This window comes from Anolis carolinensis, chromosome 1 (assembly GCF_035594765.1).
Source record: "Anolis carolinensis isolate JA03-04 chromosome 1, rAnoCar3.1.pri, whole genome shotgun sequence".
In the NCBI taxonomy this organism is placed as follows: Eukaryota; Metazoa; Chordata; class Lepidosauria; order Squamata; family Dactyloidae; genus Anolis; species Anolis carolinensis.
This window is the reverse complement of record NC_085841.1, coordinates 89,717,986-89,736,342: the sequence shown is the minus strand read 5'-3', so window position 1 is coordinate 89,736,342 and position 18,357 is coordinate 89,717,986. Positions and strand designations below refer to the sequence as shown.

General features: G+C 39.0%; 1 protein-coding gene and 1 long non-coding RNA gene across 20 annotated transcripts in view; one reads left to right on the top strand and one right to left on the bottom strand.

The window, feature by feature from the left end:
• Nucleotides 1-18,357, bottom strand: part of ptprk (protein tyrosine phosphatase receptor type K) — a 461,736-nt gene that overhangs the window by 60,896 nt on the left and 382,483 nt on the right. For all 17 annotated transcript variants that reach the window (XM_062978846.1, XM_062978854.1, XM_062978881.1 and 14 more), the window contains exons 12-13: nucleotides 14,624-14,897; nucleotides 9,947-9,983 (exon numbers count right to left, since the gene is read on the bottom strand). In XM_062978846.1, coding sequence (XP_062834916.1) covers nucleotides 9,947-9,983; nucleotides 14,624-14,897 — 311 coding nt within the window. The remainder of the gene's footprint in view (nucleotides 1-9,946; nucleotides 9,984-14,623; nucleotides 14,898-18,357) is intronic.
• LOC134298493 (uncharacterized) overlaps nucleotides 1-18,357 on the top strand; it is a 182,240-nt gene that overhangs the window by 19,772 nt on the left and 144,111 nt on the right. For all 3 annotated transcript variants that reach the window (XR_010005606.1, XR_010005599.1, XR_010005597.1), the window contains exon 2: nucleotides 5,027-5,194. This is a non-coding gene — a long non-coding RNA (uncharacterized LOC134298493). The remainder of the gene's footprint in view (nucleotides 1-5,026; nucleotides 5,195-18,357) is intronic.

Below are 18,357 nucleotides of genomic sequence, written 5' to 3'. Positions count from 1 at the left end.
AGGCCACCCTACTTGGATCTGCACACATTATTTGCTGATACATCATACAGTCCTAGACACTTGGGAAGTGTCCGACATGTGATCCAATACAGCACCCAGCATAGTGATCATGTTTGCTATGTACTAATCTTGTTGTGTATCAAATAATAATAATAATACCCATCCAAGTCATGGGTGGCAGATTTCCTAATAGGTGCCCTGGATAGAAGACCATATAAAGTCCAGAGGAAACTAGCCAGTGGTAGAATAATTACAGAAAAATATGAAGGAAAGGGGATTAAGACAAGGCAAGGAACAACACTAAATTTTACATTTGAAGAATTGAAAAATAAATGCCATGCTAAATTAATTAAAGTGAAGGATCATATTACCTGCTCTAAGGCATAGCAATCAAACAGGAATACTTATTACTTAGAAAAAAGCTGTAAGAATATAAGGTGGTACAAAGAAAAAATGGAGATAATATTGAAGAGCTTGCAAAACTAAGACGGCTTGGAGGAATTCTCAGATGTTGTACAGTCAAAAGAAATAACAGAGCAGAGAAGCACCCAGACAAAAGCACTGGACAAACATGTCAAAGTTTTATAGTCCCTGGCTATACGTGTAATCTGATTACCATGTAACATGTCAAAGATTAAAGGATTGTACACATTGTGCATCAAAGAGTGGGGATTTCTACAGAATCAACTGGTAGCAGAACAGACAAAAAGAACAAACCTACTGATGGTCCAAGAAATCCTTCATGGCTTTGAGAGAAGTGAAAGAGGCAGCTTGATGGATAAAATCGCAAATCTGATTAGATTAACATAAAGCAATTGGGAATTCATCCATTAGCTTCTCCACAGAAGATTGATTTGTTGCAGAGGAAGGCAGCCAGTTCCACAGGACAGTGGAGAGTTTGGATGTTATAGGTACAAAAATCTAATTTCCAACCTATTTGCTAGAGCTATTGCAAGGGGAAAATAGCTTGTTCTTGAAGGGAACTAATGAAGTGTGATGAATTATGTGAAGATGAAAGATTAAATTAAGAGGAAAAATAGGAAAATGGGTTAACATGAAGAAAACAAATGGAACTATTACTTCAGCACTCTGAAAAGCACTTTCATAATGGAAATTTAGTTACATCACTTCCAAGATCGACTTTATAAATAACTGCAAGATGATTCCCTCAGACAGCACTATAAAAAAACAAAAAACAAAATAACCATTGTTTTTCTCCCCATGCTCCTGAATCTACATATCATTATTTCAGGTAATCAAGATGAATCATTCTTATTCCAAGGTTTTAAATACAAGGTGGATACTTGACATTGTCAGAAGTGTATTTTCAACTTCTTTCTTTGGAGGTTGGTGGGAATGAGAACAGGATCCCAAAGGACCATTCCAAGAAGAGCCAACTATATCTCTTTCTCCACTGCCTCTCTTACAAGTGGCTTTCACATCAAGTAGGGAAAGGATCTTAATAACAGAGAAAAAGCTAGGTCAGACCAAAGGCATTCCTATCGTAATCAATACATTCCCCAAAACAGTACCTGCTTACTCATGCTCCCCCAAGCCAGGTATAAGTAAGGTAAAGGTTTCCCCTGATGTTAAGTCTAGTTGTGTCCAACTCTGAGGGTTGGTGCTCATCTCTATTTCTAAGATGAAGAGCCGGCATTGTCTGTAGATGTCTCCAAGGTCATGTGGCCGGCATGACTGCATGGAGCGCTGTTACCTATTGATCTACTCACATTTGTATGTTTTCAAACTGCTAGGGGAACAACAGCCTGGCAAACACTATATTACCCACGACCACAGGGAACCGCCAAAAGGCTAAACTGAGGGCTGCACAAACACAGCAAGGACCAAGTACCGAGAGCACAATAATCCCAAAAAAACAGCTCGGGGGAAGGTCACAGGGGCTTACATGTCTTTACACTAATGCACAGAGCATGGGAAATAAGCAAGACGAACTCCAACTTTTAGCACAGCACCACACGTACGACGTCATAGGCATCACTGAAACCTGGTGGGATGACTCCCATCACTGGAATGTAGCCATTGAGGGCTATAACCTCTTTCACAGAAATAGAACAAAGGGGAGAGGAAAGGCCAATGGGATTCTGGCCTGCATCAATAGGGGTATAGCGTCTAGATCCAGGGAAGTCATGCTCCCCCTCTATTCTGCCTTGGTCAGACCACACCTGGAATACTGTGTCCAATTCTGGGCACCACAGTTGAAGGGAGATGTTGACAAGCTGGAATGTGTCCAGAGGAGGGAAACTAAAATGATCAAAGGTCTGGAGAACAAGCCCTATGAGGAGAGGCTTAAAGAACTGGGCATGTTTAGCCTGCAGAAGAGAAGACTAAGAGGAGACATGATAGCCATGTACAAATATGTGAGGGGAACTCATAGGGAGGAGGGAGCAAGCTTGTTTTCTGCTGCCCTGCAGACTAGGACGCGGAACAATGGCTTCAAACTACAGGAAAGGAGATTCCATCTGAACATTAGGAAGAACTTCCTCACTGTGAGAGCTGTTCGGCAGTGGAACTCTCTGCCCCAGAGTGTGGTGGAGGCTCCTTCTTTGGAGGCTTTTAAACAGAGGCTGGATGGCCATCTGTCGGGGGTGCTTTGAATGCGATTTCCTGCTTCTTGGCAGGGGGTTGGACTGGATGGCCCATGAGGTCTCTTCCAACTCTACTATTCTATGCTTCTATGATTCTAGGTTGGCAGAAGTTGGGGCTAATAGCGGAGGCTCAATTCGCTCCCTAGATTTGAACTGTGAACCTTTCGGTCATATATATTGGGATATATATTTATCATTAGTGTGTGTGTGTGTGTGTGTGTGTGTGTGTGTGTGTATGTATGTGTATGTGTATATACATATATATATATATATATATATATATATATATATATATATATATATATATATATATAATTAGTGTGATCTACATATAAATAACACAGCAGGCCCTTGATATCCATTGCAGTTCACCTTCTTCACTCCCCCTCCCTCTGATACATACCCAAATCTGTTGATGCACAAGTCTCATTGCTGTATATTGAATGTTATAATAAAACGATTTCTCTTATGTAAAATAGCAAATGCAAGGTCTATCTTTTGGATTTTTAAAAAAATATTTTCAAGCTGTGGATGCAGAATCCATGAGTAATGAGGATCAACAGTAATTCATAAATCAAAAGTAAAACAATTCATTGAGCTAGATTTTTCCATTCCAAAAACCATCCCATTATAAAGGAAAGGAAAACTGATTTCAAAATCATAAGTGCAAAGAAGGAAGACAAGAATTCATCCTGTGACACAAAAATCAATTGTTTGGAGCCACGTTTTTCTGTTCCTGAGACAACTCTCCATTGCACAAAAATGTGAATTCAGATCATGCCTGCAATGCAGGGAAAAGAAGATCAGCATGGCAAGGCATCACTTTTGTCATTTGAACCTGGATTTTATAAGTGCTTCCAAAAACAGCAGTCATAAGACAAGAAATGACATGTTTACATGCATAAGGGTGGTGGCAAATCCTCCTTTAGGTGCATCTATATTACTGGAACAATTTAGTTTGACAGCATTTTCATTGCCATGGCACAAAACTATGGAATCCTGGGAACTGTAGTTTGGTGAGGCATAGCACTCTTTGGCAGAAATGGACGTTGTAAAGCTCCCAAGCTTCTATTCCACTGAGCCATGGCAGTTAAAATGGTGTCAAACTGCATTAATCCTGTAGTATAGATGCAGCCTTGTCAGAGATTTTAAATCCAAAATTAGATGGTCATGGGTTTCTTCCTTTGGGGGAAGGGGTTGGATTTGAATCACTCCCAGTTCCACATACTGTGATTCAGAGAATATCTACAGTCTTCTTATATGTGTGCTTTGAGGAATGCAATTTTTTCAAAACACAAAATCCATTTATTTTAAATCTAAATCTACCAAAGGATAAAAGTAATGGAAGTTTAAATTGCATTGGATTAAATTTGTGTCAAAACTACTAATGGCCCATAGATGTAAATCCTTCAGATTTACAATGAGGCACTGAAGCAAAAACAAAACAAAAAATCCTAAAACTTATAAACAGATCAGAATCAGCAGCTTTGTGTAAATCAAACACTTTCATATTCAGAGGTTTGTGTTCTCATCACTAGGAGAGTTAATTGCTGACTTTTTACTCTTCTTCCTCTGACTGGTCAAGAGATATTTTCTATTAATGCATGTAGTTTTGATAACATGCAGCATCACTTTACACTGTGGATTAAAGATCAGAGGGATATATGCTCTTGAGAAGGGGTTGGGTTGAACTAATAGCTTTCTGAAGTGAAGCTTGTGGATAAGGATAATATATTGAAGAAATGAGGACGCAGTGGTGTCACTAAATGACTTCCAGTTGTCCATATGCCCAGTAACATAAATCTAAGAAAAAGCTCTCCTGATTGGAGGACAGAAGGAGAGCACTTGGGGCAATAGCACAGATGCTACAGCTACACTTCCAATTAGAAACTGGATGGGGGAAGAGATGGCATCAGAGGAAGTGGTTGGTAAAATGACTTAAGATACCCTGATATAATGGGATGACTTGGAGAAGCCAGCATTTGTTATGTGAAAGGTTAGAAGTAGTAAGACTGTGGCTGACAAATCTTTAGCTGTAAGAATGGTTTAGGACTGCATTTGGCTTTCTGAGCCTATTACTATCTTTTTGATTCCAGGTTTGCAGATTTCTGAGGATTTCTACATGACATATGGATAGCATTAAGAGCTTTAAAGATTTATAAATTTGTACCATCACGATAAAAACACACAACGGGATGAAACAGGCACATGGGGGTGTGTAATCCCTATTCCACTCGAGCATGAATTAAACTCACAGTCCATTCATAGTCTAATACTATTAGAAATGACAAAAAGAAATATCATTTAAGTTGAATCATACCACAGCTTTGGATGTTATTAGAATAGTCCCAAATCCTTTTCAACACAATTTATAAACAAAACAATCACATTGCCTATATATGTTTTTTTTCTTTATACAGGACAACCTTCACCATCCTGGATCTATACTATGGAACTTACCATGGAAACAGGATACCATGGATAATAGTGAATCCCACTGAAATGAACAACTTCGAGCACAGAGTCACCCTGGATAACTAAGAAAATTCCAGGAAAGAACGTATTTTGTTGAATGCGGTCGGTGAAAGGTATGGGGATCATATTGTATACACATGCACATCTCGTGACTTTCTGAGGAGTGTTTTTTCTCAGTCCCTCTCCCACTATGCTTTGTCAATATAAAGAACATAGAATTATCATCCATATCGACAACGTGACTATAATTCAAGTAACAGCAAGGGAAATTCCATCCTTAATAAATGTCATATTTCCTACATAAACAGTAAAGAGGGAAGGAAAAATACAATCAGCATCAGCATCAATGAGCGTAGTTTTAGTTTGGGACTAAGACCCTAGAGACCAGGTCTCACATTCCTACTCATTCATGGAAACCCAGTGCATGACCTTGTACTAAACCCCCACTAAACAAATTTTACCAACTCCTCAGGGTCACTGTTATTCGAGAACAATAAGGAGCAACCAGCAAATAATGCATTTGTTGCAATGTTCCCAATATTGTGAGCTTTCTTCTGCACAACATTCCGAATTACTCAGGTATTTCACTTGTTAAAAACAAATGGCATACAGGCTGGAAATGAAACTTGTTATTTGTTTATTTTTAGTAAACAACTCCCGCTAGGGAGCCGAAAAACAAATTTGGTTTCAAGTAGATTCTGTTTGAATAAAACAGATCCACAAAGAATGTAATACTGCTGGGAAATACACTAGAAGGCATGTCACAACATACATAAAAGTATGTATTAATATTTTATACATCCTGTGGGAAAACAGACACTAGCCTTCTAAGATTAACTGCATTGAAAATAAGTTGAGAATTGTGCACATCACAAACTAATTTCTAATATAATTCCTTACCAGGTATTCCAATTGCTGGAATGTTATTGCATGTATTGAGAATCTATAAGAGCCAGCAAGTTCTAGTGGTTTCAGCACTGAACTATGACTCTGGAGACCAGGGTTCAAATCCCTGCTCAGTAATGAAGACTCACTGGTTGATCTTGGGAAAGTAATGGGCTTGAAGTACACAAGGACAACATTTTGAATGTTCAGCTAGAGAGCCTCATCAAACCCCTAGGATCCCATATGATTCAGGCATGCCTATTAAAATGGAATTAAAGCACTATAATTGTGCAGCATGAAAAGGCTCAAGATTTTACAACTGAATGATACTTTGAAGTTACAATAAGTAGTGGGTGGGAAGAGACTCAGCTGCAGGTATAAAAGAGATCAAGTTTTACACAGCACCATTTTTTCTTTCTTTCATTTTCCAATGGCAATTAAAGACAATAAGCTATATGGTAACATCTCCACTACTACTTAGCATGCGACATGAAAAGCTCAGTAGTGAAGACCTGGCACATCTCATGGGGATCTCATAGAAAGAAGCACATGGCCAGAGGCGGTCCACTGGCGAGGCCATTTAGGCGGTTGCCTGTGGCACAATCATTCCAGGGGCGCAGTTGAGGCCCCTGGGAGTATGGCGGCACCCCCTGCCTCCTCCTTCGGGCTGCCTGGCCCACCACAAGGCCCAATGCGGGCTCTGGAAAGCCCAGCGCAGGCTCCGGGAGCCCGTGTCGGGCCTTCTGGTGGGCCAGGTGGACCTTCCGGAGCCCGCACCGGGGCTTCGGAGCCTGCTGCCATCTGTTGGAAGCAAGGCAAGTGGGATTTATTTGTCTGTGGAATTATGTCCAGGGTGGGAGAAAGAGCTCTTGTCTGTTGGGAGGCAGGTGTGGATGTTGTAATTAATCACCTCGATTAGCATTTAATGGCCCTGTGGCTTCAAGGCCTGGCTTCCTCTTGTCTGGGAGAATCTTTTTTTGGGAGGAGTTAGCTGTCCCTGATTGCTTCCTGTCTGGATTTCCCCAGTTTTCAGAGTGTTGTTCTTTATTTAGGCTTTTATTTTTTAGTGATTGTTTTTTTTTTTTTGGGGGGGGGCAAAATATCTGTTTGCCTATAATTGAAAATTACCTTGGACCTGCTCTGCACATGGCTTATCAGTAAGTGTCTAGGACTAAGGTGATTGTTGTCTGAACACATCCCTAGTTACCCTTCATAGTTGTGTGCTCTATCGGCTGTCTCTACAAATGGTTTTTATAAGCATTTCCAAATGAATATTTCCTTGAACACTATTTAATTATATGAAAATGCATCTTGCTTTATGAAAAGTGTGTGTGTGTGTGTGTGTGTGTGTATACACACACATACACAGTAGAGTCTTGCTTATCCAACCTTCACTTATCCAATGTTCTGTATTATTCAACGCTGTCTGCCTTTTAGTAATCAATGTTTTTGTAGTCAATGTTTCAATACATTGCAATGTTTTGGTGCTAATTTCATAAATATAATAATTTCTACATAAGGTTACCATGTACTGAACTGCTTTTTCTGTCAATTTGTTGTAAAACATGAGATTTTCCTGCTTCTTGCAGAGGGTTGGACTGGATGGCCCGGCCCGTGAGGTCTCTTCCAACTCTACGATTCTATGATGTTTTGGAGCTTAATTTGTAAAATTATAACGTAATTTGATGTTTAATAGGTTTTTCCTTAATCCCTCCTTATTATCCAACATTTTTGCTTATCGAACGTTATGTCGGCCCATTTATGTTGGATAAGACAGACTCTACTGTCTGTGTGTGTGTGTGTGTGTCATGCAATTAGAGTTTACCTGGAAACATTAAGTACCTAAAGTTTGGCTGATTTACAAGTTACTAAATTGTGTTACAGAAGACAAAGAGAGTCTTGCAGGGTTGAGGACAGCTGCCAAAATAGGTAGCAAAATGATTCTGGGTCCTTGGTATTTATTGCTTGTGATTATGAGACGTGCTTATCAGAAATAATTTGATTTCAGATTTTCCACTCTGGGCTATGCTCCAAGCCTCAGAGGCATTAAGTAATTTAAATTTGCCATAGGTGTACACAGAAAGGGACCTTGTTTAGCCAAGAGCAGCATGCTATCAACAAATGGGCCACAGCCTGTCAAGCTCCCATCTCTCAAATTAAATACATGCCAGGTGCTCCTCCTGATTCAGTGGCAACACAGCCCAAAATAAGCTACATAGGAAATTCAAAGCTTGTTGATATATCTCACTACTGACTATAAAATTATTTCACAAGTAAATTAATGTACTAAAAATATTGACCAATCTAATATTCTATCATTCAAAATCATCCACAGGAGTTACTGAGATAGAGATACCTTTGCTTTCTGATGGTTCCATGTACACACACTTTGTTTCAAGCACAAAATTATTAGAAATGTTGTATACAGTTATTTTCTGGCTATGTGTTTAAGGAATATATGAAAGGTAAATGTATTTTGTGTTTAGATTTGAGTCCTATCTCCAAGATATCTCATTATCTACATATGTGCAAGTGGAAGTATTCCAAAATATAAAAATATCCAAAATCTAAAATACTTCTGGCCACAAGCATTTCATAAGAGGGATGTTCAATGTACTAACTTGCATCTCATGATTGTTGTGAGGATTATAGACATAATTGCACTGAGAAGGAGACGGATTTGAAATGTCAAAATTATAATTAATTTTCTCTCCCCATCCTCTGGGTACATAATGGATGGATACTACCTGTCTTCTAAGGCCCCATCTACACTGACCATTTAATGCAGTTCCAAGCTGGTATTGAAGAAAGTGGTTTCACTGTGCAGATGACAGCATAGGAAATCTTAGAACCAGTTTGAGGCTTGGACGGTGATTACACAAACCACAGAACACTGATGCACATTAAGAGCTGTCTTCCACACATGTTTATGGGGGTCTGTTGTCTGACTGCTGTAGTTTGAAGCTAGCTTTGAACTGCATTAAATGGCCAGTGTAGATGGTGTAGATGGTTCACCTCTATTTGGTTATCTATATGGATGTAGAATTTTTCATTCTGTTTTTAAGAACCAGACACACAGTTTTAATGACAAACAAATCTTATTACTGTCCTAATACTTATACTTGTTTAGGATGAGATCATTGGCTTGAGATGAAATGTGGCAGAGTGGTTAGAATGCTGGATGGGTGATTTGGGATATCCGGATCCTGGTCTGCAATGAGTCATGAAACTGAATGAATGAACTTGGGCTAGTCACACTCCGCCTGACCTACTTTACAAAATAAAGGGTTTATGTCACAGCAAGGATGTTGTGAGAATAAGGGGGTGGGTGGGTGAGATGCAAGGCCAGTGGCATCTAGCATTCAGATGTAATTACAGGCAATTACAACTAATAATTTTGATCACTTTTGTCAGAAAAGGAAGTAGTTATTTTTCAATTGCAATTTGAGCACTTGGGAGGATATAGGAAATATAACAGTAATTCATTACTTTTAAAACTAAATTTTCAAGGTCTCTTATTGGTACTTAAAAACATTGCCTCTGCCCACTTAACATGTCACACTATCTGTTGTTTTCATTAATTAAAAACAAATGAAGAACTACTAGGTCAGAATACATGCCTATCCTGTTCTCCATTTTTCTATAGGAAGCTGGCCCAGCAGGACAGGAGTAAAAATACTCATTATAAAATCTGGAACCTAAGCATCCTTTAGCAGGTAAAATGAGCTTTCATTGCATGCTCTAAAAATGCTTCTTCATGCCATGGTTTCCTTTTCTTCATAAAGCAATTCTGACAAAAGAATCCTAGGGGGTTATACCATGTCACATTTTAAAAACACTAAACCGAGAGGTCAGATATTTAACTGGCACTTTAACTTATTCACTCTAAATACAAATTCCAGACAACAGCCATGACACATTTAATTAGCTCCAAACCAAGATCTAAAACTTCTCTTGTTTAGAGAGGGAAAACCTCTTACCTTTGGTAGCAATTCGAACACACTGGGTCTTGGTTTCCTGTAAAGAAAAATATCAAGAGAAAATGCAATTAGCTCCATATCTCAGTTTTCCAGCCTCCAGTACTGTGTATCAGCTTGAGAAATACTTGGGAAATTTGGCAAAACTTAGCTTAATTCATCTTACATGTATTACAGATAAAGTCTGAAAGGATGCTTTAAGTTAAACTTCAGAGTTCATCTCAGATGACGATAGTGTATAGGATGTGTCAGGCTGTGCTATAGGATCAAGATCAAGAAGAGATTGAGCAATTTTTTCCAGGTAAACAGACAGGCATCTAGTTTAATTCTGACTATATTTCCATTAATTTGGTGCGCACTATATTCAACAATGAGAAAATGTCACGATATGCCAATTTCACAGCCTTGGAATAAAAAATGAGAGTTTCACATTTTAGCTACCTGAAGCTTAGTTGCTGTTAAATGAAATACAATGAAGGTTCATGACTTGGGTACCACTGTGAAAATGTCAAAATGTAGCAAGATATACATTTGACTTATGAAAAGGATGGGGAAACTGTGCTGGTGGCAGAGGCCAATCTTTGTTTCTGGTTCCAATGTGATTTGATGGTTCTTGTTAAGTTTTACTTTTGGCCAAGATGCATTTTTTCACCTTAGGTAGCTTTTGGTGCATTTTGGAGGGAATCAAAATATACTGTTTTTGTATCCACAAAGGCTACTCGGCACCCTATTTATAGAAAGGATGGTGATTCTATATATGAATAATAATAATTAAAAACACTTTATTTCTATTCTGCCCTATCTCCCCGAAGGGACTCAGGGCGGATGAGTGATCAGGTCTAATATATCAAGCCACATATGCTGTATAATTTTGCATTCCCACCAGATGTGGAAAAAAGCAGACCTATACCTATACCTCTCAAGCAGTAACTCCACCTTTAAAATTAAATCATAGGAAGTGTCTAAAATGGCCCCTTTCTATCCAATAATTTTTTGCAAGGTTCCAGGTATATAAGCATACAAAATACATATAAAATGCAAACATTTACTAATAATTAATCAGTATTTGCAAGACTTGCAAAACAGACTGATTTTCCTTTTTAAGAGTCATAGAATCCTAGAGTTGGAAGAGACCCCGTGGGCCATTCGGTCCAACCCCTTGCCAAGAAGCAGGAAAACCACATTCAAAGCAGCCCCGATACCATGTTTCCCCGAAAATAAGACAGTGTCTTATATTAATTTTTTCTCCCAAAGATGTGCTAGGTCTTATTTTCAGGGGATGTCTTATTTTTCCATGAAGAAGAATTCACATTTATTGTTGAACTAAAAAATGAACATTTATTATATACTGTACAGTAGTTGTCATCACAAACCAGCATAACCAGACAAACTGTGAATCCTATCAAGAATTTCTTGTTACTACCATTATTTCCATGTACAACTAGTATGTACATTTACCAATTCTGCATGCTCTGGTGTTCTGTTTGGCAGGCGCTGGGCATGCTTCCAAACAAAAACTTCGCTAGGTCTTACTTTCGGGGGAGGCCTTATATTTAGCAATTCGGCAAAACTTCTACTAGGTCTTATTTTTTGGCGATGTCTTATTTTCGGGGAAACAGGGTAGATGAAGTAGAGCTGAAGCATTTTCTGCAGAGTTAGCTGTAAACACTGTTTCTAACAGATTCGTGTAGATGTCTAAAACTATATGGCATTCAGAAACCTCTTGCCAAATTTTCCACTACCCCAACATTGAGCCAAAGGGAGCCCACTGGGGGTCGGGACCAACAGATTAAGAAGTATTGTTCTAAAGTCTTTGCCAGTCTTCCACCTCCAACTCCATCTGCAGATCTGTCTCCCAGTTCTTCATACAGGTTAAGATAACATTCTTCTCTAGCAAAGTGAAATATTGTTTCTACAGTCATTTTTTAAAAAAACAAATGTGCATTAGCTTCTCCCATCAAAAATCTTCCAGCTCTACAGCTGTTCCAGCATATGGTTTCACAAGCTATGACATTTTTCCCAACTTGCTATAGTGAACAGTCAATTCTTAGAACTATAGACATTAGGCCAGACTTCATTCTAGAGGCTCACTAGAAAAGTCATTGATAGATGTGATCTCTGCATTACTAACTGCAGCAGAAATCCTAATGTGAGGGTACAAATCACTTTAGTTTGTTTTGAAAGTAGATTAACCTTCCCATATCCTAGCAATCTAGTGGCAACCTCTCCTAAATCCCTCCTCTCCCCCCATTTTGCCCCAGCCATCTGCTGCTGGGACACAATAAGCAGGAGCCTATGATTTCATGGAAAACTATACTTAATTCTCAAATTGGAGTTTTAAATATCTCAGCTACTGTTCTGAATGCTGTTTCTCTCTATCATCTCATATTTCAGTTTATAAGAGAAAATGACTCAGTGGCAGCAGCATGGGGTTTATCGAGTCATGTCGCTTTTCACACCTAGAGCTGCCTGCAGTATTTAACTTCCTGTTGCTTTGTTCTCTATCAATATGCACACAGAAATAGAAGCAGTACTCAATGGTGTCAAAATATCAAACAGTGAGGAAATAGCACTGGCGAACTGCAGCCATACCCTTAGTACTATCTCAGCAGTCAAGCAATTTTGAACTTGTGTACTGAGGCTTTTCACAAACATGCCGTGAGTAAAGGAGTTACTTTGCCATAAGTGGCTTTTTAAAACAATTTTTTCATTTGATGTTTGGTGTGCAAGGGTCTGAAAGTTGGTAATGTTTTATTAGCCTGCTGAGCAACCTGGATTTTGTTTATCCTGAAGCAATTTAATCTTCTGAACTGTATGGGCACTGAGAACAGTAGGCAGGATGAGGATTATTTTCTTGGAAATGCAGAATCATAACATAGCTAAAATTATTGTACTAAAACTACTGTTCAAAGACTTATTAAATTTCTAAAAGTAATATTGGCTGTGAGCAAACTGGCGCGTGGAATATGAATGGAACAGCATCATGTTACCTGAAAAAAAAAGATGAGTTACCAAGACTGTTGATATAATCCCTCTGACTCTTAGCAATTTAAGCCACAGTCCAGAATACTTTTAAGCTTTAGATGGCATGAGATGGACAGCTTCTGGTGGTAGATTTAGATCAGGACTGAATTATTTTGGAAAGGCTGGGAGTCAATGTTCTGCCCCTTTGAGGGGGTGCAGCTGCAAGGATTTCCAAAAATGTCAAAAGATCTAGCTTTGAAAAAAGAAATGTTTTTAAAGTGGGTGGGCTACAACCTGCTTTGAAAGACAAACTGCCATTTCTGGAGATCTTCAGGATAAGAAGGGAGTCTGGAGGGTCAAATGGTGCACTAACAGCCTTGCGGACCCCAGGTTGAGAACCACTGCTGTCTTAGGATTTCTAAAATATTTTTATGACTATATATTTTAAATATTTTGAAGATGCTTTCCAGAAAGGAAGGATAAGTAAGTATTTTATTTTCTCTAGGCTACAATTTTATTTTCACTAGGTTATAGACTTTATAGGCTTCCAGATGACTGTAACAAAGAAGGACTGGGTAACTCTTTGGGAAATAGTCATCAGTACTCCATTTAGCCTGCCCCCTCCACTGCATAATCTGGGCAGTGACTCTAAGTCAGGTAACAGATTCTTGGCAGAACCCCCATGTTCTCTAGGTTGCATACATTTGAGAATGCAGTATTAGGCAAGTGCCCTTTAGCAATCCAGCCACATTCTTCAGATAGGATGGAGCCAACCATCCAACTGACTATATGTGCCTACAAGCTTTCGTTTGGCTTTAGCATGATCTTTCTATGATTCTAGTACAGTGGTTCTCAACCTGGAGTCCCCAGATGTTCTTGACCTACAACTCCCAGAAATCTCAGCCAGTTTACTAGCTGTTAGGATTTCTGGGAGTTGAAGGCCAAAAACATCTGGGGACCCTAGGTTGAGAACCATTGTTCTAGTAGGAGAGAATGTCAACTACCGGTAGCAAAGTCCACTCTATGTTATCCATAGGCCTACCACAGGAGACTTTTTTCATAAGCAGGCTTCTGTTTTGACTTAGTATGCTGTACTTGATTCTTTCTTTTTGACATCAGCTGGCTTGGTTATACCAGACTCTTCTACTGAGACTGAATTCAGTTCCTGTCCTTTTCTACTGACTCAGAACTCCCCCCGCCCTTTCTCTCTTTTTCTGAGCTGACCTTGTCAAAGTCTTCCCCATGAGCCTAAGATAATCACAGAATGAAGTATAAATGGAATGTGACCCTTAACCCTCTCGTCCTCTCTGATGGATTTTTATGGTGCACAAGATAAATTTCTCAAATGTGTTGGTGGAATCAAAACTTGTTTACTCTACATGCATGTTTGGGGACTCTACTGTGGAAAGGGAGAAGTCAAAATCTTAATGCAAGACATGCTGTGTTCCCTAAAACAGATGTGGGCAGCTGTGGCCCTCCAGATGTTTGACTACAACACCAGTAATATTTCATCCTTGCTGAGCTGACTAGGCATGATTTGGCTTACAGTCCAACAACACTTGGGAGCACCACAATTGCCATCACTGCCAGGACTGTCTGTCTGAATCTGGTCTGATAATCCTCCCAATTGCTAGCAACAAATCCGATATATTCCAAAATAATAATAATAATAATAATAATAATAATAATAATAATGATGATGCAGTAGGTGCCTACCTTCTCAACACTACTCATGGCTTGGAAGTAGATATTATAACCTTTCCGAGGAGCCAAAGGTGGGTTCCAGAAGCCTTGGTAAGTTCTGTTGTCACCAACAGTGAAGGGAGCTGCTTCAGGAAGGTTACCAGGTGGTAGTTCTGCAGCAAAATAATATGGCGAGCCACCACTCAGCGCATTCTGGTATGTGACTGGAATCTGGTAGCAATCCATTGCGCCAGTTTCACGCTTAGTTCGATGAGGATGCAGTTCTTCAACAACAATTTGATAGGCACTGTGAATGACCAAGGGGAAAAACAATAATTATAATATAGTGCTAGATTTATAGCACATATGACCAAGTGGTTCTACAGGAAGTTCAAAAGTACAAGATAAGGAAGTAATCTAGTTTGAAAACAACAGCTTATGTGTCCAAAATGGAATTCCTTACAGTGAAAGGCTGTCCTTGGAAAGTAGATTTTATTTTCCATAATAATTAACTTTCTACCCCTCCCTCATTTATCTCAATACTAATTCTCCAAGCCTCTCTTCCCTGAAAGATCTAATGGAACAACAAGAAAAACCTTGTCAGCAGTGACACAGACTTTGAAGTATTAAGCAGCCCAAACTGGATCTCACATTAGGCACAGACATTTGTAATAGATTAAGTCTTGTGCTTGATAATTTGCAGCATTTGAAGTTAGAATTTGCCTTTGAAATGATATTATAGAAAACCCAGCTTCAAGGAACAACGTGGCAGCCTCCAAGCAATGCCTGAAGCACCAATTTGCAGTTGTCACATTATGTGAGACAAAGCATGTGGACAGGCATCTCCACCTTTTGACCTTGATGTGGCATGGAGGTTGGCTCACAGCTATGCAGATCTAAAGTATAAACGACATCCTGTGATACTGGCACAGATGGATGGAAATCTGTCCCTCATTCACTCCAAGTAATCTGCCTCCTTTCCTCCATTTGCCACACACAAAAATGTTACAAATTATGGAAGCAGATGGCATTCAGCCTATTTAATAATAATAACTTTAAAAAAACAAAAAAACAAAACAAAACTACAACTTGTCAATATGTTCCTTGTAATGACAGCTCTTGGTCATTCCTCATAAAAATCTCATTTTAGTAAAGAATGTAATTATAATTATAATTTTTCCTAAAGAATAACCAGGCAAACAGCAGAAACAATAGACTTAGTAATAATCATCATTTGGATGTTGTGATAGAATGTGCAAAAAATGACTGATTTTAAAATGTATTTTTAAATTTCTCCCACTTACAACCTATGTTAAAATTAAAATAAGATGTGACTGCATACTAGAAGATGGGAAATATACATTCAGTGTAATACAGAAATAGATACAAGTATTATTCAGATAAGAAATGTTATGTTGTTTCTGATGGATAAACAGATATTGTCCACTATAGAGTCATGGCATGTAAGTGAAAATGCTATAGGACACTATTGACACTTTTAAAGATTGTGAGAAGAGTACAAGCTCCTCTTTTTTCTTCCCTTTCCCTCCTAGTTAGCTACAGTAAGCTTTGAATTAGAGTTTAATACAAACCCAAGGATGTAGTTTGTTTTACAATTTAGGAATAAAATTAGCGCCAACTTTCAGTTTTAGACTTTCTTCATAGCACTTTAGTGCTTTAATGAAATAATTCATTCTTAAACTACAGCAGTTCTGCAGACTCCCTACGGCAAGAAGAATCCGTCAGGACGATATAGTTACACTGAGGACAGAATATGGATTATCTTCCAGTTGCATGCTTTTTATACAGTGGTGCACAATGTAATGGCTGCCAGACTGGTACCAGTCTATAAGGTATAACCTGCAAGTCTCTGATAAGTTTCCAGGAAAAAAGAAACAATTGTAGGAACAAGATATAATTATGTTGCTATTACCTAGCAGACTGGGGAAAAATATTGCTTGTATCCCACATCAGACAGACTGAGAAGCACCGCGTTAATCAGAGAGAGTTCAATTGCTCAGTTAAATTCTAGCCTCCATTAATTGGGGATAGCTCAATTAACTGCCCCTTTAGCTGACATTCTTTAGCCCCCTGCTCTTTTGTCTCAATTTTGTGGCGGGGGAGGGCTCAAAATTCTATGGAGAGCTTGAAGGATCTATGGATTTGCACTTGCTGCACACTCTAGTTTATCCCTGGACAGCAAAGAACAGACTTGCTTTCCACCAAACTGAGAAACTAGTCAAAGAACCAGCAATCAATTGCTGGAGATAAAAAAAAATGCTGGTCTTCAGTGGACCAATGGATAATCCACTGATGAGGAGGAGGAGGCAGTTGCAATGACACAAATGAAGATTGAATGGATGATAGTCCTTCAAGCCCCATTTACAAAGCAGTAAAAATCCAACACTGCACATCTTCAGCCTTTTATTTAATATGAAATCCTCTTGGACAGATGCCTTGTAACCTCATCTCAATTACAATATAGAAATATTGGCACCATACTGTATCACAGGTTGCAATCATCTATTTTCTTCACCAGTCCTATGTGTAGCAGTATGATATTAATAGTTTTTTGTGTGTCAGGAGCTACTTGAGAAACTGCAAGTTGCTTCTGGTGTGAGAGAATTGGCCATATGCAAGGACGTTGCCCAGGGAACAGCCGGATGTTTGATGTTTTTCCATCTTTATGTGAGGCTTCTCTTATGTCCCCTGCATGGGGAGTTGGAGCTGCCAACCTATTGGTCAGCAGTCTTGCCGGCACAAGGGTTTGACCCACTGCACCACCGGGGCGATATTAACAGTATTCTTGCATATTTTTACACATCCATGTTATTTTTCCTTAGAAATTCAGAAATTTTTCAGATGAAAAGTTAATTTGAAGGCACCCTTGATACTTCAAGAATCAACGTGATGTTTTCCAGGTGTTCTACACTGCAACACTCAAAATCCCCAACTAGTATGGTCAATCGTCAAGGATAATGGATGTTCAAATCTAAGAATTCAAGAGAACTGCCTCTGTACTAGAGCGCAGCTGTCAATAATCTTTCAGGATGGAGTGATGGAAGAATGAGAGACAAAGTCACAGTTCTTCCATATTTTAAATCATGCCCATGTTTCTCACTGTCTCCCCTCATAAACTCTAATAAGGTATGAGGAATATGATGCAGGGGGATGAAAAGCAGAGTGGACAAATGGTGATAAGCAAATCAAAAGTGTATTTCTTTTTGTTTCTGGTACTTTCATGCTCTCTTTACTTCCATCTTTTAAGGAATCCAGGCAATAGCAGGTTTCAATCAAAGTTCTGTATATGTAGCTGGGCTGCCCTTCTGGGAACACAGGCATCTTATCTTTGCCTCTGCAGACACGGTCGCTCCTTTCTTTTGAGCTGCCAACACAAAACAACTGACAAGGCTTCTGCTCTCCAAAGCACCAGGAGATCAGCTAACTTGTCAATTTTAATATCTGGCTAGTTTAGAAGAAAAAGGCCAGAAGGGAGAATGGAAACGGAGTGCACTGCACACATGTAAAACAAAGAAGGGAAAAAGTTGCTTTATGTATGATCCAGTTTGAGCTTTTAACATGAAGCCAAGAACTCCTACAGGATAGGAATTGCAAACATTCATTAACTTTTAGGAAGGTAGTAGAAAGTCAAGGAAGGACCCACTTGAATATGTGAAAGGAGGGCAAAGTTGTTCAAGCCTTTTTTGGCTTCAATGTCCCAGCAGAGTGTTTCAGAAAGCTATTATAGTTGCTAGAACAAAAGGAAT